General features: G+C 45.8%; 1 protein-coding gene and 1 pseudogene across 3 annotated transcripts; both read left to right on the top strand.

Moving 5' to 3' along the window:
* The first annotated feature begins 1242 nt into the window (after positions 1-1242).
* Lgals8 (galectin 8) lies at positions 1243-25809 on the top strand. Of its 3 annotated transcripts, none has more exons than XM_032885298.1 (10): positions 1243-1369; positions 3280-3422; positions 6214-6302; positions 7826-8036; positions 10633-10752; positions 11292-11333; positions 12647-12676; positions 18015-18103; positions 19774-19939; positions 24284-25809. In XM_032885298.1, the coding sequence occupies exons 2-10, from the start codon at positions 3381-3383 to the stop codon at positions 24431-24433; spliced, it is 939 nt and encodes a 312-aa protein (XP_032741189.1). In that variant the 5' UTR covers positions 1243-1369; positions 3280-3380; the 3' UTR covers positions 24434-25809. The 3 variants fall into 3 exon arrangements, with proteins under 3 accessions (XP_032741189.1, XP_032741187.1, XP_032741188.1); XM_032885296.1 differs by having other exon boundaries at positions 1244-1369; positions 11292-11348; positions 12650-12676; XM_032885297.1 differs by lacking the exon at positions 1243-1369 and adding an exon at positions 1532-1652 and having other exon boundaries at positions 11292-11348; positions 12650-12676.
* LOC116883891 lies at positions 8123-9434 on the top strand (annotated as a pseudogene).

Below are 25809 nucleotides of genomic sequence, written 5' to 3'. Positions count from 1 at the left end.
AGTTCTTGCCTGAAGCCTACTTCTTTGTTTTAGCCCCAAGTCAGATTCCTACCTGAGCTTACTTCCAGATTCCCGCCTGAGCTTACCTCCACATCCTGGCCCAATGTCAAATTCCTGTCAAGTTTCTAGAAGCGGCCTCCAAAACTCTCCACACCCTATCTCAACTTACAAACCCCAGAAAGTGTAATGAGAAGCCCATCGCACCTAATAATAACAACAGAGCTAAAGCAATGTATATCAAGGGTTAACTCCAGCTATTTGGGTAGAATCTTGGAGTGAATCAAATTTAGAAAATGGACAAGAGGAAGGAGAAAAAATAACAACGAATCAAACATGAGGTTGCTGCTAAGAGGCTTGTAAAAAAAAAAATCCAAGTTCAAAATAAAACACAAAACCAGACAAAAGACCAAATGGCTATGTCAAACATGTCCTTTAAAAACAAACATGGGCAGTATCCAGAGAAGAGCATAACCTTGAGGCCGTTAGTACATCAAAACTAAGCAGCTTGGCCAGCCGTTCTCAGTGCCCTACAGCCTTACTTGTATTTGTTTGTACAAAAACGGGGCAAACTGTCAGCCGTGCAGGCCCCTGACTATGCAGCTAAGTGCTTACTGACCATCTATCTACTCTGCTCAGAACAGAGCACCGCAGTATCTAAACTGTTTCCTAAGGAAGCATTACATGTAGTAAACCCCAGCACAGAATAACCGGTCAATCACCCAGTGTTGACATGTCCTGGCTACTGCTCATAGGACGGGGTTTCTTGCTGGGGCAATAATCAACCGAGTTCCTCCACACCTTAGGCTAATTATTGGCAATAAGGAGCGGCTGTTAAATCCGATAGGCACAGCATTGCTCAGTTCTGACCCAAGGCTGCAAGGAGGCTACCTGGGAAGGCCCTGGCCCCAGCTACATCCGCCACGATTACTCTTTAAATGTTTTTTAACATTACCCTTGAGACGGTGTGTCTGTACCAGAGTGACCCAGAATGCCTTAAATTCTCTAGTATGACATTGAATTTATAATACTCCTGCCTCCACATCGCAAGGGCTGGGATTACAGGGGTGCACCCCGATCGATTTGTGCAGAGCTGGGGGACGGAAATCAACCTGGGTGCTTCCAGCACGTGTGGTGAGCCATACCCCAAGTCTAGACACCCACTCCCGCAGCCAGCCAGTAGTTTGCGTGGGTGACAGGAAGAGCCTAACAGCCCCAACTCCCAGCGTTCTGACGCCCCGCCCCTGCAGTCGTTCGCACGGAAACGGCTGCAGGCTGACCCCGCCCTCGGCCTGTAGCCGCTCCGGGAACCCGGACGGCGTCCGACAGAGGACACACGTCGGAGCGCAGCACCTACTACCACCTGGCTGGGGTGAGTCCTGGCGACTGCGGGCTCAGGGGCATCGGGATACCACTGTTCCCGGATTGGAATCCGAAGGGAGGTTCGAGTGTGGACACGGCGTCCCGCCGTCCCCTTCGTGACATGCGCACGGGCCACCAGACACCGGGAGCGGTCGTGGGTTGAGGCTTGTACTCGGACCGTATTCTTAGGACAACGCTGCCTGCCACGGGTGAGGGCTCTTCGCGGGGCGGCTCCCCTGCCGTGGAAAGGCGAGCATCACCTGGATCCCCAAGAATGACAGGCCCGGGGACAGGTGATTGACAGCTCTGTCACACTGCGCGATTCTAGACACGCACTTTAGGCTGCTGAGTCATTCGATGCCAACATTAAACACGGGGAAACGCAATTTCTCTGGGTTTGGGGATCGTCCTAAAACCTAAGTCATGGCTTGTTGGCTGTGACGGTGAGACATGCCTGGAGACTTCGGAGACTAGTTATTTAATGCCAGCCTAGGCCATCTTGATCTCTCTCTAGGCAAGCTATCAATTATGGATGTGGTAATGGCAATTCTTGTCTCCTTTTTATTCTTGTTCGTGCTTCCTGAATTGAACAGAACAGAATGAAAGGTTAAAAGGATTTGACTAAAATGAGTTAATGACAGATACTAGGTAGGGGCCTAGGGTGGTCTTTAGGGGTGTAACCAAGAGAGATGTAATTTTCTGTTCTCCGGTATAAAAGCGATTCAGCGAGTGCCTATTGTTAACAGCCTGAAGGAATTGTAGGAAGTAAACCGCAGGAAACTCTAGTTTCATTTTCTGGCCTGGTTCTGGTTTGAGCCATCAAGCCTAGAGGTAGTAAGGACACTGCGAAAGTGCAAAGCATGCACTCTTTAAAAACCAGGCGGATGCAGAACAGTGCTTCTAGTATTCAGAGGAGTAACTATGCCGCCCCCACCCCACCCTCAACTTATTTAATTTGGCTGGCTGAAGAAAACCAACGTCTTCTGTTAGTAACAGCTGACACATACTGAGCTATTTTCTACTATGTAAACTAGTTTAATCCTCGGGACAGCCCCACCATGTGATTCCTACTTGTTCTACAAATAGGAAAAGTTAAATGACTGTTGTCAAAGCACTGCTCGAGTGATATTTGCCATTGTTTTAGTTTAGGGGTCTGTGTCTTGTTTTTGTGTTAGGGACTGAACCCAGGACCTTGAGCTTGTTAGACAAGTTCTCTACCGCTGAGCCTCACCTCCAAACCCTTTCCCCACCTTTTGTTAGGTGTTGAGGATTGAACCAGGGTTTCAGGCATACTAAGCTCAAGCAAATGGCCACTGACCTTCTAGTTTGTATTTTATTTGTATTTACTGCTTTTGACTTGTTGGTTTTGCGGTGCTGGCATAGAACCCGGGGCCTCATCACAGTAGGCAAGCTCTCTTTTCAATCTGTGCCTTTAGCCCTTAAAATTGATCTTGACAGGATTTCTTAGCCTCTGTTCTACTGCTGTGAAGACACCATAACGGAAACATATAAAGGAACACTTGTAGAGGAAAGCATTTAATTGGAGCTTGCTTATAGTTTCAGAGGTTTGGGTCTATGGTCGTCACGACTGGGGAGCATGTGGGATGCAGGCAGACATGGTGCTGGAGACGTAGCTGAAAGTTCTACATTTGGATTCCCAGGCAGCGGGAAGGGAGAGACACTGGACCTGGCTTGGTCCCACCTCCAGTGACACAGTTTTCCCAACAAGGCCATACCTCTCTATCCTTTTAATTAGTTCTACTCTTTGGTGGCTCTTTTATGTATAAATACGTTATTATTAATATATGGTAGGTCTTTGGTAATACTCACTGTTGTCTGGTAACCATCAGTAAAGGAATTTAATTGACATAGGAAAGTTTGATTTGAAGAGAAACTGTGCACGGTTCTTCTTTTACACAGGACAAGTTATTACTTTGAGTAATCCTTAAATGAAGAGTGGGTAAAGCCCATATACAGAAGAGAGACTCCAGTCAACAATATCAATAAGTCGAAGAAGAAAAATGTTGTCCTTAAGCAATCTACAAAATATCATCTATAACCCGGTAATAACAGATTTTTAGCAAAGTTTTGGGGGTTTTTTTGCCTGTAGTAGGATTGACAGCGGGTACACTCAGGTTCTAAAGATCCACCGGGGCCAGGCGTGAACACGATTAAGTTAGCACTCAGGGCATTCTGGCTGGGAGACTGATACTGTGACAGGTGCTGGCTCAGACCTTAAAAACAGAACTTTCAAAGGAAAACGCATTTCTTAATCTATATAGTTTTCCCTTCTTTTTAAACAATTTTAATGATTTATTTTTATGGGCATTGGTGGTTTGCCTGCACGTGTGTCTCTGTGTGAGTGGAACTGGAGTTACAGACAATTGTGAATTGCCAGTGCGGTTTCTGACAGTTGAACCATTTTCCCAGCTTCTCCTAGTCTTCCCTTCATTTTTTATAACATTTTTATTTACTGTGGTGTGTGTGTGTGTGTGTGTGTGTGTGTGTGTGTGTATGTGTGTGTGTGCGCATGCACATAAACCTAGATGCCACAACACACATGAAGGAAAGGTCTGGGGACAACTTTTGGGGAGTTCTATTCTACCATTTGGGTCTGAAGTTGAACTCAGGTGGTCAGATTTGGCAGGAGGCACCTTTACCTGCTGGTGCTGTTATACTGGCCTCATCCTTCTTTCACCTGTCTGTCTGTCCATCCATCTATTGTATAGAGGATAGAACGTATGGCTTCATGATTTGGGTATATTATAGCACTAGGCCACACTGTCCATCCACCCATTCCCTGTCCATTCATTTATTAGCTTTTTCTGCTTGTTTTAAGATAAGGCACTGCTGTGTTATCCAGTCTGACTTCAAACTTGAAATCCACCTGCCTCAAGCCCTAATACTGGGATTATAGACTAGTGTGTTCCACCACACCCGGCTTTTTGTGGTGTTTTTGAAATGAGAACTGTCCACAAGAAGTTAGCGTCTCAGACTTCCCCTCTGTCCTCCCAACACTGCTTGGAAGTATAGCAGGGGAAGTGTCAAGACCTAGAGGCAAGAGACCTGAGCAAAACATGTTGTCCAGTTCAGGCTGCTGAGTCTGACTAACTGCTAGAAAATGCAGTCAACATCCTGGTCTTCTAGAAACCTGTGAAGGGCTTACTTTGGTTTTCAGTTTTGGTTTCAGAGCCTCTCTAGATGTGCTTGGTTTCTTTTTACCACCACATTGTTGATAGAGACCTGACATAGAGCCACTGGTTTTTGGTGACCCCCTAGGAGACTCTTGGGCAGTAGAAATGACAAAAGTCACTGAACCGGTTGTGTGTGTTGAGAACATAGCTATGATTTTCCCCCCTTAACTCTCAGTACCACAGTGAAAGAAAGGTTTTAAGAACCATGTCAAGCAAACTGAATTTTGGGGAGAAATAGCCTTATGTGGCAATGGGTTTAAAAAGGGTTTGCAAAATTTGACATCAGTGAAGACATTTAAAGTTATTTTATGCATGTTGTAGCTAAAAACGTCTCAAGGTTGTAGACTGGAAAAAACAAGACTAGGCCTATGTGGGGTGTGTGTGTGTGTGTGTGTGTGTGTGTGTGTGCATGTGTGTGTGCATGTATGTGTATGAGAGAGTATGTGCTTGTGCATATGTATGTGGTGTGTGTTTGTGAGTATATGTGCATGTGATTTTTTTTTTTCTGTACTTGGTGGAAGACAGGAACTGCTTCCTGTTCATTTGACCTTATGATGAATGTTTTAATGTTCTTGGTCTAGACTGGTGTAACGTCTGTCAGTGTTAAAGCTTCTTAGAACAGATAAAGTACACATTGTAACTGGTGGTGTCTTTTTCATCTTTCTACTTGGTATATTTATTTCATTAGTTCCACTGAAAGAATTTTAAAAATTAAAAGCCAGAGTCACTCTTCGTTCAAATCGAGTGAGTAACTTGAAGACATTGCCTTTGTTCTGTACCAGAAAGGCAGTCAAGCGGCATCTGTAGGCATTTCATTGTCTTCTCATAGACTTTGTAGTTGCTCTAGGCACTCTGGCTTTTGTTTTGTTGAGATGAGCACGGACACCTCACTTTTGTAGCCCAGGTTAGCCTCCAGCTTACCTCAGTCTCTTTGCCTCAGCTTCCCAAGTGCAACTTGAGCCTCCACACCCAACTTGTGGGGACTTAAGCCTCTCTTGATATTCAGCTGAACTCATCCACATTAACCCTAGCTGGAGCTGAGGAATGGCTCCTTCTGGAACCAGATTCCCTAAGGCCCCAGCCTGAGGCCTGAGGCCTGAGGTCTCCAGTGCATGGCGGATCTCCTAGCTGTTGAGTTATTACAGCCAAAGGGCAGAGAGCAACTCTGCCTGAGGAAGGAGTGCCGGGGCAGAGTCCAGAGGAATCCAGCACGTGCCCCAGGGCCATTTAGATCCGCCACAGTGTGACACTAAGGTGGTGTTGTCTGCTGGGGAAACTGAAGACTCAGGGTTTTTAACTGTGGCTGGTCACAAAGGTGCTGTCTGTCTCACATACAGGAGCACTCTAGACACCTAGGGAGGAAGTCCATGTGTCCTCCTGTTGCCTAGGGCAACAGCTGCCTTCTTGGAAACCCAAGCGTAGGACTCAGTCAGGAGCCAGCCTCTGGAGGGCAGCACTTTGCCTCATGTTTGCTTAATCTACTTCAGTATTTTTCGCCTCATCTCCAGTGACAGCTTCTTAATCAGTACTTGGGAGGCAGAGAGGCGGGAGAGTCAGAAGTTCAAGGTCATATCTTATTAGATACATTAATCACTGAGTTTGGTCATAATTGCCTTAATTCACGTATGAAAATAACGTTTGTAAAATGTCTTTCCCTTAGACAATCCCCTATGTCAGTACCATTACTGAGCAGTTGAAGCCTGGCTCTTTGATTGTGATCCGTGGCCATATTCCTAAAGATTCAGAAAGGTAAGATTACTGTGTGGGATGGAAGGCCAGCTGTCTCTCTGTGACTAGAGAGGACATTTTGATGCTCTGAGGCCTCTCTGCTTCACTAACAGCCCTGCTGAGATGTGAGGAGAAGGAGTTATAGGGTGAAAGTTCCTGGAATGTTCTGTTCTGTTTTGTTTTGTTTTGTTTTGTTTTGAGACAAGGGCTCTCCATAGCCTTGGCTGTCCTAGAAGTCACTCTATAGACATGTTGGTCTGGAGTTTATAGAGATCTGTCTCCCTCTGCCTCCCGAGTATGGGATAAAAGGCATCACCACCACACCCAGCTGATTACTGGAATTTTTTATATCATCACTGTAAGTCTGATTTCAAAATAAACAGATACACTGATGGAAAATCGGGGTTGTTGAATAACAGAAAGTCTCAGCACAGTCTTAGCACTGTCACAGCATCTCTCGAGAGTCTCTCGGTGGTGCTGCTGACAAGACATGGTGTTGCTGAGTGTCTGCTTTGGGTATAATAAACTCAGGGTGTTACTTCTCTTGTTCCTGAGAAAAACAACATAGAGAAGAAAGATTTATTTCATTCAGTTCATGATGTGAGGGTACAGTCCATCCCGGTTGGGAATGTCTGGCAGTAAGAGCAACTCTGCAATGGTGGCAGGGTCTTGAGGCGACTGATCACATTGTGTCCATAGAGAGGGAGTAGAGAGATGAATGGCTGGGGCTCAGCTCACTCACTCTCTTCTGTATTCAGTCAGGAACTCTAGTCTTTGGATGCTGCAGTCCACATTTAGGGTGGGTCTTCGCTCCTCAATCAAACCTCGATGAAAATGCTCTCACAGACACGCCCAGGGGTGTGTCTCCTGGGTGACCCCCAATTTGGTCAAGCTCACAAGGAAGAGTAGCCATCTCAGATCCTGCCATTCAGAGCTGGATTCAGTTCTGAGAGGCCGACATGATTGGTTTGAGTGATGTATGGAAATTATCCTACAGAGACCCCTTGAGTGTACCCGTGGGAACAGGCCTCATGACAAGAACCCTCACCAAAAACGTAGCCTGACTTTCATGCTTTGAAAGGCTGGTGGTCTATGCATAGCAGGGGGTGAGGTGGTAGAGCAGGAGTGGGTGAGATCAGGTACAGCTTGCTTTGAACAGACTCTTGGACCGGGAGTTTCCCTCGCATCTGACCTCTGTTCATCAGCAGATTTGAACACAGATAAGGCCAGCATCCAAGACAGGCAGGAGAGGGAAGTTCTTTTTTTTTTTTTCTTTTTTCTTTTTTTCGGAGCTGGGAACCGCGCTCTACCACTGAGCTAAATCCCCAACCCCGAGAGGGAAGTTCTTATTCTGGGTCCATTTAACTCAGCTCATACTGTGGGGCTCTGTTACTGAGGAAAGAAGAGGAGAAGATGGGCAGGCTTCCCTGTAGGTCCTGTGGATGAAATGGGGGGTGCTAGGGTAGGGGGTGGTTGGGGGTGCTTGTACTTTCCCCACGGTTCACCTTTGCAGACTCACGTGGTTCTGTTCTGCTCTTGCCCAGATTCCAAGTAGACTTTCAGCATGGCAACAGCCTGAAGCCGAGAGCTGATGTGGCCTTCCACTTTAACCCTCGCTTCAAAAGGTCCAACTGCATTGTTTGTAACACACTGACAAATGAGAAATGGGGCTGGGAGGAGATCACCCACGACATGCCTTTCAGAAAAGAAAAGTCCTTTGAGATTGTGATCATGGTGCTAAAGAACAAATTCCAGGTAGGTGCTGAGAGAGAGAAAGTGGGTGTGTGAGCATGCGTGGGGATGGCGTGGGGAACGATATGTCACGGTTCAGACGAAAACGCAGATGCAGAACAGAGACACTCTTAGGTCTTCTTCCAGGAGGGCTAAATTCTGGATCATGTCACGGTTAGGGGAGTGGGTTATCAAACCCACAGCTGCAGTGTCCCACTGCCCCTCATGGCTCCATGACAGATCTAGTGCATGCATCTCCCACCCCGAGAGGCCATGGTGCCCAAGAGGAAGGTTAGCGTGGATGGAGCGATGAAGGCGGAGCCCAAGCTCCACTCCTTGAGGCTGTCGGCCAAGCCCCGCCCCTGCCAAGGTGGACACAGAGCCGGAAAAACAGACAAAACAGTGCAGATAAAAGGGAAGAGGGGAGCGAAGGGCAAACAGGCTGCAGTGGCTGACTACAGATCTGCCTGCAGACAACGGAGAGACAGAAAACCAGAGAAGAAGAGAAAGATACCAAGTCCAACTCAGCTTCCATCGCGTCTGTCAGTGGCCCCTGCCGCTCTTCTTGTACAACCCAGAGGAATATTTGTATCAACCATTTTGTAAATGCCAGTTTTTTAGTAGCTCTAGAAACATTTTTAAAAGGTGAGGGGATCCCACCCCATCCCATTTTTTTAAGTGTAAATGTTTTTTTTTAAGAGGTTAAATCATTTGCTGGTTGTTTATTTTTGGTACAACCAGAAAATAGCAGGATACTGAATCAGGAGAGGCTGTGACTGTGTTGAGGGCCACCATAACATTCCGTAGGGGGGGGTTGGTTCTATATCCCACAGTACAAAGCAGACTAAATGGCAGTTTGGAGCCTCAGTCATGCATTCGTGTCTGGAATATTTTCAGTTATATCTGGTCCGGTGTTTCTAGTAGAGCCATTTTGTAAGAAAGCCAGTCTTTGGTCCTCGCCCTGTCAGAACTGTGATGCCTTTTGTCATGGCAGTCCATTTTCCTAACAGTTGGGATAATGTGCTGTGAAAGATGGAGATTTTGAGTATGTTCTGTGGTGGCATAAAGTTGTGAATTGGTGGAACTGAGGATTATGAGCATTTGGTTGTCATGAGAGGTCTTATGGAAACTTGCCAAGTTTGAGGAAACAATACGTAGCTCTTCGTTTGCGTACGTGACGCAATGTGACTCTTGCGTTTGCATACGTAACGCAATACATGGCTCTTCAGAGTTTGGGTCCTGTGATAAGAATTGAAATGTCTGTGTACTCTGCTCCTTGACCAATAAAATCTTAGTTATGAAAATAAATAAACAAACAAATCCCACACCTGAAGTGTGGGAAAGTCTGTATGACCCGTCTATTGGTGAACAGGGAGCACCTCAAAGGGGCATGCCCAGTCTCTCAGCAAGCTACTGCTGTAGAGCCCTGAGGGCCTTGTGAACAGTGACTTCCTGGGGCTGCAGTTTGGCTCCAGAGGCCCCTAAGAGTGCCAACCCCCAAACCCATAGAGGGCTTGTGCAGCGGGGGTCTTGCAGCACATTTTGGTCCAGGTCCTTGTGGGACATTGCCCTGTGGAGCCCCCTGTGCTCCTCGGTTTGCTGTCCTATGCCCTTCAGTCTTCAATCTAGCTGTACCCTCCGTTGTTGCCCTGGGTTTGTTGTATATGGGGATTTTTAAAGCTCACTCAAAGGTCCTACTGTGGGCCCTACTACGGGCTGCTCACGTCTCCCTCCTGGAATCTGACATACACCACCTGGCATTTGAAGGTCCTGTGTAGAAGATTCACAGATACAATCTTACCATCTCACACAACTGTAGCCCACTGAGTGAGGCTCTTCTCACACTTATTTACCTTATTTACTCTTCTCACACTTATTTGAGATAAGAAATCTCAAATAAGTCAGAGAGCTTACCGTCACTTTGCTTTGTGTGTGGTGGGGGGCGGGGTTGGTTTTGTCTTTTAAGACAGGGTTTTTCTGAGTTGTGCTGGCTAGCCTTGAACTCACTCTGTAGACCAGGATGTCCTAGAACTCAGGAGTCTGCCCGCTTCTGCCCACCAAATGCTGGGATAAAGCACCATCGTTGCTTGGCTGCTGCGTGCTTTCACCGAGTGAGCTCAGTGCCTTCTTGTCCCTCCCATAGAGGTGCGGCTGTCAGACTGTAGCCCTGAAAGAGGGTTGGGACCACAAGGAGGCAGAGCTTACCTGCATCTTAGGCTTCCAGACCTCGTGGATGGCTCTTGGGGCCCTGGGCATGGTTGTCTCCTGGGCACACACAGATAGATACATGTGGAGCACACATAACATCCAAATGTATGTGTTTGGAGAGATGAGCCAGGCACTTACTCAGACAGTGCTCGAAAAGTTCAGAATTTCTGCTACTGTGGTTGCTGCTTTCAGCCACAGTGCAAGCAGAGATCTGTGAGAAAAATAAACCTGAGGCGTCATCTCATTCATTCATTCATTCATTCAGTTTTGTGGTGCTGGAGATGAAACCTGGGACTTCACACTGTGGGCAGGTGTTGTACCACAACTCCAGTCCCACCCCGTAAGAGACACTTGTTTGGATGAGGACTTAGCTATCACTGTGCTGAGTGTGTCGCCTTCTGCGTCTCTCCAGGTGGCTGTGAATGGAAAGCACATCCTGCTGTATGCTCACAGGGTCAACCCAGAGAAGATAGACACGCTGGGCATCTACGGCAAAGTGAACATTCACTCCATCGGGTTCAGATTCAGCTCGGTCAGTGCCCTCCACACACCCCTGGGGGCTTCGGGGACAGTGTTTTCACGTTTGCTCAGACCAAATGGCAGAAACTTCCTTTAATTTACACCTTCCATTTAGGTAAAAATAATATAACTATTTCAGACCTAGTTGGGTTCTGCCCACTAAGCATGCCTTTGTTGTTATAGGACCTCAGATCTAGAGTGAGCCTACCAGTTGGTCAGTTAGTGTGAATCTCCTGTCCCTGGGTGTGAATAAATATTCCTGTAAGACAGTTTTCTATGCATCTAAATTTAAGCTTCCTGGACATTGCTAGCTTGTTTCCAATGCTGTGAATGGTGTAATTCTCAACAGCTGTGCCCAGCTTTTAGTAACATTAGATCTTGTTCTCACAAACTCTCGCCAGTTTGGGGGACCCCCACTGTTGAGTTGCATTTTTAAAAAGCATAATTATCAATAATTTTCCATGCTCAGTATCACCAATAAGTTTTTATTATGTTCAATATTTTAAAGAGATATTCTAATGGATGTTAAAATTAATGTATGTTCTTTTGCAGGATTTACAGAGTATGGAAACATCTACTCTGGGACTGACACAGATAAGTAAAGAAAATGTAAATATTCTATGAACCATCAGTTTAAAATGTTCTTAGTTACCCTCAGTGGAAGGAAGGATCTTTTCTCCCTTTAATGATGGAGTTTTCTGTATGTGTTCACATGCATGCAGGCGTGTGTGGTGTGTGTGTGTGTGTGTGTGTGTGTGTGTGTTTGTGTGTGTTCAGGGAGGCTAGAAGTCAACTCTGAGGTCTAAATCAACTGTTCTACATCTTTTAAAAAGTTATTTTGCATGTATATGTCTGCAGTATGTGTATGCATGTATACATGTGTGTTGGCATGAAGCCAGAAATAGACATTGGATGTCTTCTTTGATTAATCTCCACCTTTTGAGGCAGGGTCTCCTAGTTGAACCCGGAGCTGGCCAATTCAGCTAGTCTAAGTGGCTAGCTTGCCCTAGAGATCCTGTCATGTGCTAGGGTTGAAGGCAGGCGTCCATGCCTGCCCAGCACGTATGTGGTGCTGAGGATTTGAGTCCTCATGGCTGCCCTGCAAGTGCCTTAGCCTTGGACCCGTCTCCCCAGTTCTTCCACCTTGTTTTTCTGAGACAAGGTCTCTGACTGAGCCTGGGACTCCCTGTTGGCTAAACTGGCTGTTCTGCTCGCCACAGGGGCCAGCCTTCCTCTGTCTCTCTAGTGCTGGAGTTACAGATGTGCAGCTCCCATTCCTGGCTTTTATGTTGAACTCTCTCCCTGGATTCCCAAATTAAGTTTTTAATGTGAGGTCAGGCTAGAATTAGTAAAGAGCCAAGAGAAATACTGTTTCCTGGTGTCGGGCATTATGTTTTTGTTAACGTGTAGTGTATTAGTTTAAATGACTACCACTCTGGTGTATGTAAAAAGCACCCTGTCTCCCTGGCTTGATGAGAGGTACTAGCGTGAAGCACCTGTAAATACTGAACATCAGGTGCACTTCAGATGAATTCTCTGCTCCCGACAGGAACAAGAACAGTTTACAATTGACACTTTGCTGTTCTTAAGAAAGCAGGTCTTATCCCTGTCTGCACGTCTGTGCCTGCAGGCAAGACATGCCAGTGTTTAGAGAGTTCTTGGGCAGGACAGGTAAGATGCACCTGAAACTCACATGTAGACATTTGAATAACTTAATTTATGGATGATAAGGTGTTCACATGAGGATGCTAGACCTTGTTGCCCTTCATAAGCTTCCTGTCAGGAAACACAGTGCCCATGTCACTCCAAGGCAGATAGGGCACTGATACATGAAGCCACAGCAAACTGCTCCTTTGCAAACCTCTCAGTCGCCCAGTAGGTAGTTCTCACTTTTCTTTTTCTTCCACCAGATACAAAAGTCTGGCAAGCTGCATTTGGTGAGTACTTTTGCTTGGTTATTACATATGAAATATATTGTAAATAACCTAGAATGTGAACAGCTGAACCTTGAAGGCAGCTGCATTCTTCCTATGCTTTATTGTAGAACTGTTTCCTGTCATGTGGCAGTAGCGAAGACATTCCTAAAAGCCTGTAGTATGATTTATTTTGTGTGCCTGGCATTTTAAAGGACCCTTCAGTGCCCTTCAGTGTTGGTTGCCTCTTGAAATTCTGAGAACAGGGGAGGATATAAAAGGCCAGCAGAGGCTGAGAGAGAGGAGAAGGGTCCAGGATACAGAAGAGCAGGGTTAGAGAGTAGAAGACAGGACAATTGGTGATAGCTGAGCCAGGAGGAGCTGAGCTGAGCCAAAGAAGATATTGTTAAGATACAGGAGAAGAATTTAGGAAGAACCCACACAAAGTAGCAAAAAATTATGAAAAGCTACATTTGGCACTCAAGGTAGGGCTAGGCAGAATGGGAGGTTTGATTTTGTAGAGCAAATGGCAGGAAAAGGAAGTACAGATACTTTGTTTCAACAAGCGGACAGGGTGTTTGCTGAGGCTGTTAGAACATCTCAGCATGGTTTTCAGAAGCAGGTTTTTTTCCTCTCATTTTCTTCTTTATAGGCTATTTTGCTTATTAAAGGGTTGAAAGATTCTGAGCAACTGGAAAAAATAAGGGTGGGAATAGAGAAGCTTGGGAATTAAAAAAATGGAGAAAATGGAAGAAAAACAAGAGGGTTCGTTCCTCTCTTTTCTGAAAAAAGTAACAGTTGGCTGTACAGCTAGAGAAAGTTTAGAGTAGAGGCGACAAACTTGAAAAAAGCATCAAACATTAAAAGGGGAGGGAGAGAACAAATAGGTTCACTCCCAGTGACTGAACCAGGCAGTTTTTACCAGGTAGAAAAGGGGAAAGGGACTCTGTGTCAGACGGCAGTCAAGCCAAAGAAATGGAGAAGCAGAAGAATGAGAAAGCCTTTTTCAGGAGACACGGTTAAACCCACAGAACCTTCTGAGGACAGGCAGTCCTGGTCCCCGGAACCACCAACAGCACTCCCAGAAGTTAGACAGCACATGCCTGCTCACGGGGCTGATCTGCAGGTTATGATGAATTAGGATGGCGGCTGCAGAATGAGGGACCTGAAGCTTCTAAAGAGGCAATGATGCCTTAATGGATGCACTGCCCCTGTGAAACAAACTCTAAATAACTGGGCTTCTCGATAGACGTATCCCCCAAGACTGGAGGGGACTGGTAACGCATGCACAGGAGGCTGGCCCTCATTGTATGGTGGTTATGGTGGAGAGGAAAATGCAGACTTGGAACATTGCAGTGGGGTGAAGGGAATGAATGAAATGGGGGAGCAGTTGACAGGCGCAGGTCATTATGTGATACACAAGAACAGGTGCGGTTCGAAGACGCGGTCATGAAACAGTGTCATCCAGCAGCTTTAAGACCTTGGGACGACATTGAAGAGACAGGAAAGAAGCCCACGTCATTTCCAAAGATTATACAAGGCTCTGGAGAAACCGTCACTCATTTTTTTTTTTTACAAAGATTGATCTCAGCAGTAGATAGGACTATACTGGACTATATTAGCACTTGAAAACCCAAATACCAAACGTAAAACAAAAACCCTAAGACCACTAAAGGCAGGGGCAGCACCCATGGACGAATGGATAAAGAATACAAGTGACATTGGTTCTAATGTAGACCACACTAATGTAATAGGTCAAACTGTAGGTCTCTGGTATCAAAACGCCTGGTGCGTAACTGTGGGAAATATGGACATTCAAAACAAAATTGTGACCAGGCCATCTCTAAGGACAAGGGTTGCCACTGGACCAATGAATGTAGGACCAAGAGAGATAGCCAAGGCAATTTCTTACTACTGGGGAAATGAGATGGGCACACAGGAGGTGGGGGTGGGGCAGCCTTGGGCTCCACAGCCAAAAGTACAAGCCGTTTGCCACTTGTCAGCCAGGAAATAACAAACAAGCAGAAAAAACTCAGCTAAGTATCACAGATCTAACGCATGCTACTACTGCAGGCAGTGCTGCTCTAGACTTGGCCAGAGATAAACATCTTAGCTAGTCCTAAAAACCCAGTGTTATAAAGTAACTATTGGAGGTTATGGTCCTCTGCCCTCAGGGACAGTAGGAATGGTCTTGGGAAGGAGCAGTTTGCCTTCCCAAGGATTAACTGTTCATCCAGGAATTATAGGTGAAGATTTCAAAGGGGAAACCGAAATAATGACTATGTAAAAGAGAGATGCAGGTGATGGGATTGCTCAGCTCTTACTGTTTCCCTATATATCAAGGGCAAAGCTGCTCCAGTTAAAGATCAGAAGGGTTTGGAAATACAGGAAAATATGTGTTCTGGAAAACAATTGTTAACGATCAGAGGCCAGAATTAGAGTTGCAAGTGAATGACTTTGAAATAGAAGACTTGATGGATACAGAAGCTGCTTGGAATTCAGAGTGGCCACTTCCAAAGGTTTATACCCAGGTTCTAGGAATTGGAAAGTTATCTCAGATAAAACAAAGTGTGCAGTAGCTTAAATGTGTGTGATCAGAAGGTCAAATAGGAAGGTCAAACAGCCTTATGTGGCTAACATAGCCATAAATGTATGGGGATACGAATTATTACTCAGATTAATATTCTATCAATACCAGAGACAATCCCTAAAATAAAAGGGGTGAAGCGGCAGATGCTTCTTGGGAGGAAATTTGAAAAATGTCATTCAGAACAACCACAGGCTGGGCAGGTTGTCCAAACACAGGACACAGGGACTGAGTTTCTCAATTTCAGAGTACTACTGAAACCATACCCTGCCCTTAAAATGGTTTACTAACAAGCCTTTGTGAGTAGGTCAGTGGCCTCCAACTAAGGAAAACTTACAGGCATTTTAACAGCTTGTATAAGAGCAGCTGAGGGTTCAACATACAGAAGAATCTACCAGACCATACATTTGCCCTGTAATTGTTATAAAAAAGAAATTAAGGAAACGGGGAATGTTAACAGATTTGAGAGCCATGAATAGAGTAAGCCAACCAATGGGATTACAGCCTGGAATTCTTTTACCTTTTTTATTTTCTAAGGCATGGCCTGTAAAAGACTGGCTTTTTTTCTTCTATCCTCTTGCAAAAGCAAGATAAAGAAAAATTTGTCCTCCCAGTGCCTGCTTATAATAATGTTCAACCTGTAACTGGTTATTAGTGGAGAGTTCTTCCACAAGGAATGTCAAATAGTCAAACTCTCTGTCAATATTTTGAGCAACAACTGCTAGAAATAATTTTTAGGCAATTCCCTCAATCCATTATTTACCATTACATAAATGATATTTTGTTGGCTGATTCTGATGTAGATACTTTAGAGAAAATGTTTGGTGAAAATAAAGAATTTTTCTTTGTTGGGGTTTGTAGATTGCTTCTGAAATAAAATACAGAGTAATGACTACTATGGGGATACCTATACGAATTAAGACTGACAATGTTCCTGCAGTAAGATGAAGCAATTCTTTGCATAGTATAAAGCACATTTCAGGTATACCACACAATCGTAGAGGGCAAGCAATTGTAGAAAGATCTAGTCATATTCTTAAAAAAAAAATGCTTACAAATTAAAAAGAATAAAAACCCCTTAAGGAGAGACTAAATCATGCCCTGTAAACTTTAAGTTTTCTGAACATTAATGAGAAGGGAACAACAGCAGCTGAGAGACACTGGGTTATAGAAAAACCTGTGGGATTAAACCAGTCTATATATGATAAGGATATGGTAACATCTGAATGGAAGTGAGCATATGTTTTGTGTTGGAGTGGCGGATTTGTTTATATTTCCATAGGAAACAAAATGCTGTAGATCATCAAAACTAATAAAGCTCAGAGATGAGCAGGGAGGTGTCCTGACCCTTGGCCACTGAGCCAAAAGGAGTAAAGAAGAGAGCTTGACCAGGCACTGCCTTCCCCTGCCAGCCAGCCAATCCCAGGCACGAAACGTTCAGCACCTAACCACGACAGGCCTGCGAGCAGGACTTGGGTCTAAGCAGGTCTTTAAGACAGATCGTGCCGAGTACCACATCCTGCGTGTCCCAGTCAGGACTACAAGCCCAAGGATCACAGAGCTGGGGACAGAGATTGAGACTTCAAAGAGGGACTCCAAACTAAGACAGTCCAGAAGTATAAAAGGTTCAGGAAGTGGGACCCAAGTTACAGGAAAGAGAACATCACTGTTAGTTTCTTATCTCACAGAAAGGTCACATCAGACAACTGAGAACCCACCCTGGAAAAGGCATTGGAAAGAATGGAGAAGTAGCTTCTAAACTCATAGTTAGTAGCTAAAACAAATGGGGGGAAATGTAGTGTGACTTATTTTGTGTGCCTGGCATTTTAAAGGATCCTATGCCCTTCATTCAGTGTTGGTTGCCTCTGGAATTCTGACAACAGGGGAGGATATAAAACACCTGCAAAGGCTGAGAGCGAGGAGGAGGGTCCAGGAGACAGGAGAGCTGGGTCAGAGAGTAGAAGAGAAGGCCGTTGGTGATAGCTGAGCCAGGAGGAGCTGAGATGAGCCAGAGAAGATCTTAAGAGACAGGAGGAGAACACAGGAAGAACACACACAAAGTAACAAAAAATAAATAAATAAAAGCTACAACATCATATCCAGAACTTTCTACACCAAGAGCATAGATGCTACTGCCACTCACCAAAATCCTGTCTCCCAGCTTTCTGTCTACGGTTTGAAGAGCCAACAGTTTAACTCTGTATAGAAATTAAGTTGTGGGCTGGAGAGATGGCTCAGCGGTTAAGAGCACTGACTGCTTTCCAGAGGTCCTGAGTCCAATTCACGGCAACCACATGGTGGCTCACACCCATCTGTAATGGGATCTGATGTCCTCTTCTGGTGTGTCTGAAGGCAGTGACAATGTACTCACATATATAAAATAAATAAATCTAAAGAAATTAAGTTTTAATTAGCAACTACATGTAGCCTCCATTCCCAGCTGAAGCCAGGGCAGCCCTTTGCGTTCTGAGATGCCCTCAGGCATGTGTCTGAACCACTTATGTAGTTGCTGAGCCCACTAGACGGGATGACCTTGGTTCCAGTCACTGACAGCTCTGCAGGTGGTATCAGGTGCTATCCACACCACATCCTGTTCTGTCCTGTAAAGCAGTCCCTGTGTGTGCTGAGTGAGGCCGAGCTTTGCAGGGGACCCAGCTGAGATCACCATAGCAATAGCAAAGGTCTTCCCCTCCCAGGGTTCACAGACTGTTAACCCTGCCTTCGTTCAAGAGCCCTTTCTGAAGATGCCTCATTCTGACTGTGGCCCCTTTTCAGAGCCTGCCATTTGAAGCAAGGTTGAATGCCTCCATGGGCCCTGGACGAACCGTTGTCGTTAAAGGAGAAGTGAATACAAATGCCAAAAGGTCAGTCTGCTGCTGTGCCAGCGCCTGTGCACTTGGGCTATGTTGGAGCTGGTGTTGCTTTCCTGACAGGAGGGAACTGGCAGGGTCAGGTCCCACTGAAGAGCTGCTGGCAGGGTCAGGACTGAGGGCGGGTTCTGGCCAGGGAGGAGAAAACTTTGTCTACGAGGCCCCTCTTGCCTCAGTATCTCCAAACTTGGGGTCACAGTCCATACCCCAAGAAGCCAAGTTGAACGAACAATCCTCAAGGAGACAATGAGATTAGTCAAATCAGTAGTGAAAAACAGAAAAGGGATTTACTCAACATGGCCACAGTGGGGAGAGACAGAGATCCAGTGACCCCTCTCAAGTTCATCTTCAGGATCCAGTGGCAAGATCCAAGTTTAGAGGGCCAAGGATCTGTACATCTAAGCAGTCCCAGTCAAGGTGTTGTCCCACCACCACTGGCCCACTGGGCTCCTGTCTCACCCAGTGAGGTGCTCTGACAAGTTGTAAATCTTTTTTCAGGTGACAAGTTCCCTCTGTGAAACAGTGGTAGATGAGGGACACGTCTCTCTTTACAATATCTTCACTTCTGCCAGGCCAGTTCTGTCAGGTCAGGTTTCCCTCCTGTGACACAGAGCATTGTGCTTTAAGACTCTTTTCTGGGTTGGGCATGGTAGTGCACGTCTAATCCCAGCATGCAGGAGGCCGGCGAATCTTCGTGACACCAGCCAGGTGTACACAGTGAGACTGTCTTAAAAAATCGTTCATGAGTGGGACTGGGGAGTGGGTCAGCAGGTGAAGTTTGGGTCAACAGCACCTGTTTGAAAGTGTGGTGGCATGTACTGTCTACAACCCAGCCCTGGGAGGCAGAGACAACCCTGCCTCAAAAAATAAGGTAGAAAGGCTAGAGACATGGCTCAGTGATTAAAAATATACACTGCTTTTGTAGAGTCACTCTCCAGCACCAATGCCAAGTACCTCACAACCTCTGGTGACTCCTGCTCCAGGGGATCTGACTCCCCCTTCTGACCTCCACGGGCACCTGCACTTACATGCACAGAGCTATGTCTCCAGGGGATCTGATTCCCCCTTCTGACCTCCATGGGCACCTGCACTTACATGTACAGAGCTATGTATGTGTGCATACCTAAAAATAGTAAAATGAGTCTTTAAAAAATGAAAGTAGTGGGGTTGGGGATTTGGCTCAGTGGTAGAGCGCTTGCCTAGCAAGCGCAAGGCCCTGGGTTCGGTCCCCAGCTCCAAAAAAAAAAAAAAAAATGAAAGTAGTAAGTTAGTATTGGAAGACACCTAGTATCAACGTCTGGCTTCTGTGTGCACAGCCACCCCCGTGTATCACGCACATGCACGCACGCACGAACGCACGCCTCTTTTCCCAAGATGTCCATATTATTGGAAGCTTTTCATTTGTAGAAGCTTTCAAGAAGGGGTCATGTAGAACGGGTTGGAGAATGCCTACACTGAGAGACCCTGAGGCCTGCAGCCTGAAGTACTTAAGGGGTGCACCTGTTCTGAACCCCCAGTTGTGGTTCAGCTGGACCTCAGCTTCAGCACTGATCCCAGTCTCGTGTTGCATGAGAGTCAGCGGCATGCAGGTTGGAAGTCCCTCCTCCGCGTGCGTGTACATGGTTTGAAGTTCAAGTCTGAGCTTGCCTTTCTTTCTCTTAAAGCTTTAATGTTGACCTAGTGGCAGGAAGGTCAAGGGATATCGCTCTGCACTTGAACCCACGCCTGAATGTGAAAGCGTTTGTAAGAAACTCCTTTCTTCAGGATGCCTGGGGAGAAGAGGAGAGAAACATTACCTGCTTCCCATTTAGTTCTGGGATGTACTTTGAGGTAAGATTATGTTTGTTTTGTTTTGTTTTGTTTTGTTTTATTGGACAGGAAAGAGCCCTGAGAACACACTGGAATAACTTTTATTTAAATAAAACCCAATCTTCTATGTAGGCAATATCTGCTGCTGGTCACTGGCCATGGAGGTTTTAATCTGAACACGGGCCATTGGCGCAAACAGCAGGGCCAGAAAGATTGACATTCGTCATAGTGACAACAGCTGTGTAGCCCCAGGGAATTTTGGCTGGACCTTGTCATAGTACAGGAACCACAGATACACTTTTACTTACACACACACACACACACACACACACACACACACACACACACACACACACACATGCAGTTGTGCACACTCAAGGCCAGGGGTGGTTGTTGGGTTAGGTGTCTTCTTGTTTTGTTTGTTTTTGTTTCTCCCCATTTTTTTGAGACACATCACATGTCTCTTACTGAACCTGGAGCTCACCAATTGGTTAGGCTGGCCAACGAGCCCTGGGACCCACCTGTCCCTGCATCCCAGCACTGGGAATAAAGGTATATCCCACTGCACCCAGAGTTTTCCCTAACTCAGGTCCTGTGCAAGCACTTTATCTGATGAATCATCTTCCTAGACCCACATTATGTACTTCTAAGTGGATATATGGGAACCCTAAAATTGCATGGTTTCACTATCCATGCCTTCCACAGTTCCAGATAGCAGTAGTTTTAAGAGCCAGTCCTGTTGGCAGGTAGTCAAGGATTAGTACACCAGAAGGCATTCAGTTTCTAGTCCCCAGGGTGTACTGTTAATACATGGTGCTTCCCAAAACCTTTCTGAGGTGCTTTCTAATCGGAGAGTAACATCTCCTTGGGATATGGATGCCAGGTGGCTGGCTAGATTTTCTCTCGGCTTAGACCGCTCTTGGTCTTTAGATCATTAATTTAGGTTGTGCCTTACTACGACTACTACTACGACTACTACTACTACTATTACTACTTCTTTCCTCCTCCTCCTTCCTCCTCTTCCTTCTTTCTTCTTCATCTGTTTTCTGTGTAGTCTTGGCTGTCTTGGAACTGGCACTGTAGACCAGGCTGGCCTCTAACTCAGAGATCCACCTGCCTCTGCCTTCTGAGTGCTGTGATTAAAGACATGCACCACTACCAGCCAGCTACATTTTAAATTCATGTGCTCCAAACCTTCCTAATGCTGTGACCCTTCAATACAGTTCCTCATGTGGTAACCACCAACCATAAAGTTAGTGTTGTTGCTATTTCATAACTGTAATTTTGCTACAATTGTGAACCATAATGTGTGACACCTGTGAAAGGGTTGTTCATGGGGTCACAGCCCACAGGTTGAGAGCCACAGCTCTAAACTATTGGAGTTCTTGGGGATTCATCAAATTGGTTGTTGAAGCATGAACAATCAAGGTGATAGGAGGTGGCAATTTGATGTAACATTATTCCCCAGTTCCCAGTCGAGCCTAGTGCTTGGACGGTGAGTGATACGGATTAGACGTGGGAAGCCTTTGGAGGTGTAGGTACTGGTTGTGAATTCAGAAGGCTGAGCAAGGGCTGGAAGGCCAGGTTTAGGGCACTTTGAACAAGTCACTGGAAGTGGGAAGTATGGCTCAGGGCTTGTCGTTGGCAAGGGACAGGATCTATGAGATGACCTAGGGTGTACCTCTAGAAGGCAGCTAGTCCTTGTGGCTGAGAGGAAACCAGTGGTATAACTTGGTCTTGAAATAAAAAGATAATAACAACCAAATAATGCTGAAAACAACAAAAGTGAAAATTAAAATATTTACCTCCTCCAATTTAACTAATAAGTTGGATGAAGATTCCATGAAGCAGGGGCTGGAGAGATGACTCAGTGCTTACTGTTCTTGCCGAGGACCCAAAGTCAGTTTCCAGCCAGTCCCCACGCCAGGCAGCTCACAGCTACCTATAATTCCAGGTGCAGGAGATCTCAGACCTGTACTCATGTCCGCCCTTCACACATACACATAATTAAAACTAACATAAATCCTAAGGCGAGATAGATCAGTACACGTCGAATCCATACTCCTTCAGTACTTGGACTCGCTTCTCTTGTGAGCGCTCGTGCTACAACAGTGAGTATCTCATGTTGCTGTCAGTCTCCCACAAGAACAACACTCTTTGGGTCAAACTTGTGTCTCGTCAGTATATTTCCCTGAGGTTCTTGCAGATCTTTCCACTATGCCATTCTTTTCAAGTGAACAGGATCTTGCACTTCAAATTTCCTTACCCTGATTCTCTATGTGCATGTTATATGTGTGTGCCCAGGCCTACTCTACCATGCAGTGCCTTTTCCAGACAGGAAATCACTGAACCTGGGCTAAGTTGGTAGCCAGCAAGCCCCAGTGATCCTGTCTGGACTCCCCATCCCCCACAGTTACAGGTGCTTGGGCAGCTCTCTTCTTACTTGCGTGGTAGGACCCAAACTCAGGTTCTCTCACTTGTTTCTATAGCAAGTGCTCTTTTCCACTGAGCCCTCTCCAGTGGAAATAGTCACGCTGGGGTAGAGCCCAGTGCCTCACAGGCAAGCACAGAATCACTAAGTTACACTGGCTGTGTCACTGCAGACACTGTATCAGCGGAGCTCAGGAGACACCAATCAGCTTTACTGTACTCCATGTTGTTCAGCCCGGCCAGTGTGGTTACTTCCAACTCTGAAGACATAAGTCCAGGGCAATCACAACTGAAGAGCCAGCAAATTCTATTTTTCTGCCTGTTCTGAAGTCACTTAGGGAGGGTCTCTGCCGTTGGACATTTCTTGTCTAGGCCGACTGCAGGTCATGTGCCTTGTTTTTCCAGTGATCTCACTTGTTTATGAGAAGCATTTATTTGATACAACTGAGGGAACTTGCTAGGACTGCTCCTGGCTTCCTGCCCTGTGCCTATACCCTCTACAACAGGAGACTCTGATCTGAGACTTATTAAATATATTTCATCCAAGATCCCTTCCAGCTGGTTGAACTTGGGATTTTTCTCCCATTCTTGGGGAGATGTATTTCCCCAGTTCCCTGTACAGCATACTTTGATTTTGATCAGTTATTCTGACTTCCCATAGTAGCTTTTTCTGTATCTGCTGTGGAAAGATTAAACCCTCAACTTGCTTCTTTGCAGGTTCACGTTTATTGTTCATCTAATCTCTGGGAATGGGGCAGGTCCAAGGCCAGGCTGTGCTGTTTTCTGATGCTTCACATGGCAAGGAGCACAGTGTAGGGCCACCAAACTGGCCTTTTTAGTGAGTAGACATTTGGTACAGCCAACAACAGGCCTATTTAAGCTCTGTGTCAGAGTGTACAGCAAAGGGGAGGCCTAGGTGTTACAGGATCCTAGCTTTGGACGTTAGGTTTCCTTTTAGGGGAGTGCTTTGGAGGGTAGGCAATAGTGATCAATCTACCAGGATGCTGACTACTGCACAAAGCCTGGGAACTTGGCCCTAAAAAGCTTTTTGGAAACATGTTCTGAGCAAGGGCAGAGTTAGTAATAGGTCTCTCCACCAACATAATAAGCCAATTCAAGCCAAATTAAAAGTATAAAAGCAGGTTTGTTTGGGAATGTCTGTCAGGTTCACAGGTTTCAAAGAACAAGGCCAGAGAAGTTGCCATGCAGACAAAGGGGGGGGGGCGGGGAGGGGGGAGAGAGAGAGAGAGAGACAGAGACAGAGACACAGAGAGAGAACAGAGTATACAGGAAGGGGTAGAGGGCTGAGAGAGGGAGTAACCAAACTGTCTAGATCATATAGGAAGGGTATGCCAACCATACCCTGTAACAGATAGGGACTGAGGGATGCTAGAACCTGGAGACCAGTGCACTTAGATGTCAAGACACCTTAGCCCCTGGTCCTGGGTTTGAAATGTAACATTTAGGATTACCAAGTAACTGCTCTTTTTACCAAGTGTCCCAAGCCTTATCAGTTGAACCTTATCTGTGGCTAAGACCTTTAGTATCAAGGCATGATATTCAGGGTTCAAGACTCAGCTTATCAGAAGGGGTGGGAAGTGGGGCAGTGACTAGCAGCTGTTAATTCCCAAATATGAGGAGAGACATTTCCCAGTCTTCTGAGAAGAACCAGGAGCAGAATGGGGATAAGGGACTACTAAGGGAAGGACCTGATAAGACACAAGTGGGCTGAAGCAGAAGATGCCACCATGATATACTGGGGACTTGGGTCATCTTTAAAATCACTCAGAAGTGAAGTTAATGGAAGAAGGCTGGGGAAAGGTGTCTAAGCTCAAAGCAAACCAAATAGTTTTCCTTCTGACCTTCTGTTAGTATAGAAGAAACGTGTTTTAAAATGAAAGGCAGCTACTGATGGTATACCTCCTTTCTTTTCAGATGATAATTTACTGTGATGTCCGAGAGTTCAAGGTTGCGGTAAATGGTGTGCACAGCCTGGAGTACAAGCACAGATTTAAAGACCTAAGCAGCATCGACACACTAGCAGTTGATGGCGATATCCGTTTGCTGGATGTAAGGAGCTGGTAGCTATCATGACTGCCAGAACCCTGGAAATACAAAATGGCTTATCCGATACTGGCCACGTCAAATGCATCTCGCTTTCACCACATTGTTATACTGTTAAGTTGAGCTCGCACAACATCAAGTCCTACTGGTGTTGTCAGGCCTGGCCATGCAGTGTGGCTACCTCTGAATTCCCAGGAACAGATCGGGGCAATCACAGCTCACTGCCAGCGAGGCTCTGCACACTGGGTCCCTCTTATAAAACTGCACTCAACAAATAGATATCTAAGTGCCTAATATACTACATATGCTAGCTGACAGGGATAGCAAGCGTACTTCCTCTGTACATTCTCTGAGCTGGCCAGACATGGCAGTGCCCACAACTTGTGTGGTGCCTGTTTTCTGGCACTCCCGTGTCACTCAACCAGTTTCTGATGTAGGGTCTTCCTGCTAGCATTGCATTTACCCCACTAGGGGCCTTTGCAGTTAAGGTCAGAAAAATATACTAATGAATGGAAAACACTACTTCCCCAGTAATCCTGTCATAATCAACATTCTGTCATATCTCATAACTGAAGACTGCATAACATTTATTTAGCTCTCACTGCTTTAAACTTTATAAAATACATGATGCTGAACACAGCAGAAAAATCGAGGCCCAAACCCTGAATTCTGACAAGTGTTCTGCTCCAGGCAGATTTCTGCTGCTTGATTGGCAGATTAAGTCCAGGGTGTCTGTGGCAAAGTGCGGTAGAAGTTTATAGTTTGAAAAACCCTCTTGGGTAACGAACATCAAGGTATACAGTGAGTATATAAAACAGGCACTGTCAGAGCAAAGCCCATCCAGGAGGGCAGTGTGAGCTGCTGTGGAGACCAGCCCTCGTGCCTTTGGGTCTGAAGATGTCGGCACATCAGCGAGGTCAAGCACCGCTCTGCCTGCTAAGTCGACTTGTATTAGCAGATACAGCTTCTGTACTCCTGTAACCTCCAGGATTTGACTTTCTTCACTGGTTGTCACAGATGTCAAAGGTTGTCTGTTGGGAGGGGGAAGTGTTACTTTCATCAGGTCATTGTATGATATTAAACCACAGGATAGCATTCTGCCAGGGTTTAGGAGTATTCAGTCAATCTGCCCAGATACACGTAGCATACATAGGAAATAACAGCATCAGCAATCTTACTTTTTAGGAAGTACTCAAGGCAGCAACTGCTAGTCCTTCATTTTCATGCAGATTTATTATGTTTACTCTAAAAAATTCATATGGGGTGGTGGGTGGAACTGGGCAATTCGTAGGGAGCCCAGAAGGCTCTAGAATCCCCCAGTTACTTCCTTCATGCATTACTGAGATGTTGGAGGTTGAAAAACCCTCAGTTAAAAATAAAAGCCCATTCATACAAAA

Source organism: Rattus rattus, chromosome 14 (assembly GCF_011064425.1).
Source record: "Rattus rattus isolate New Zealand chromosome 14, Rrattus_CSIRO_v1, whole genome shotgun sequence".
Classification (NCBI taxonomy): Eukaryota; Metazoa; Chordata; class Mammalia; order Rodentia; family Muridae; genus Rattus; species Rattus rattus.
The sequence above is the reverse complement of the archived record's forward strand: the minus strand, read 5'-3'. Positions and strand labels throughout refer to the sequence as shown.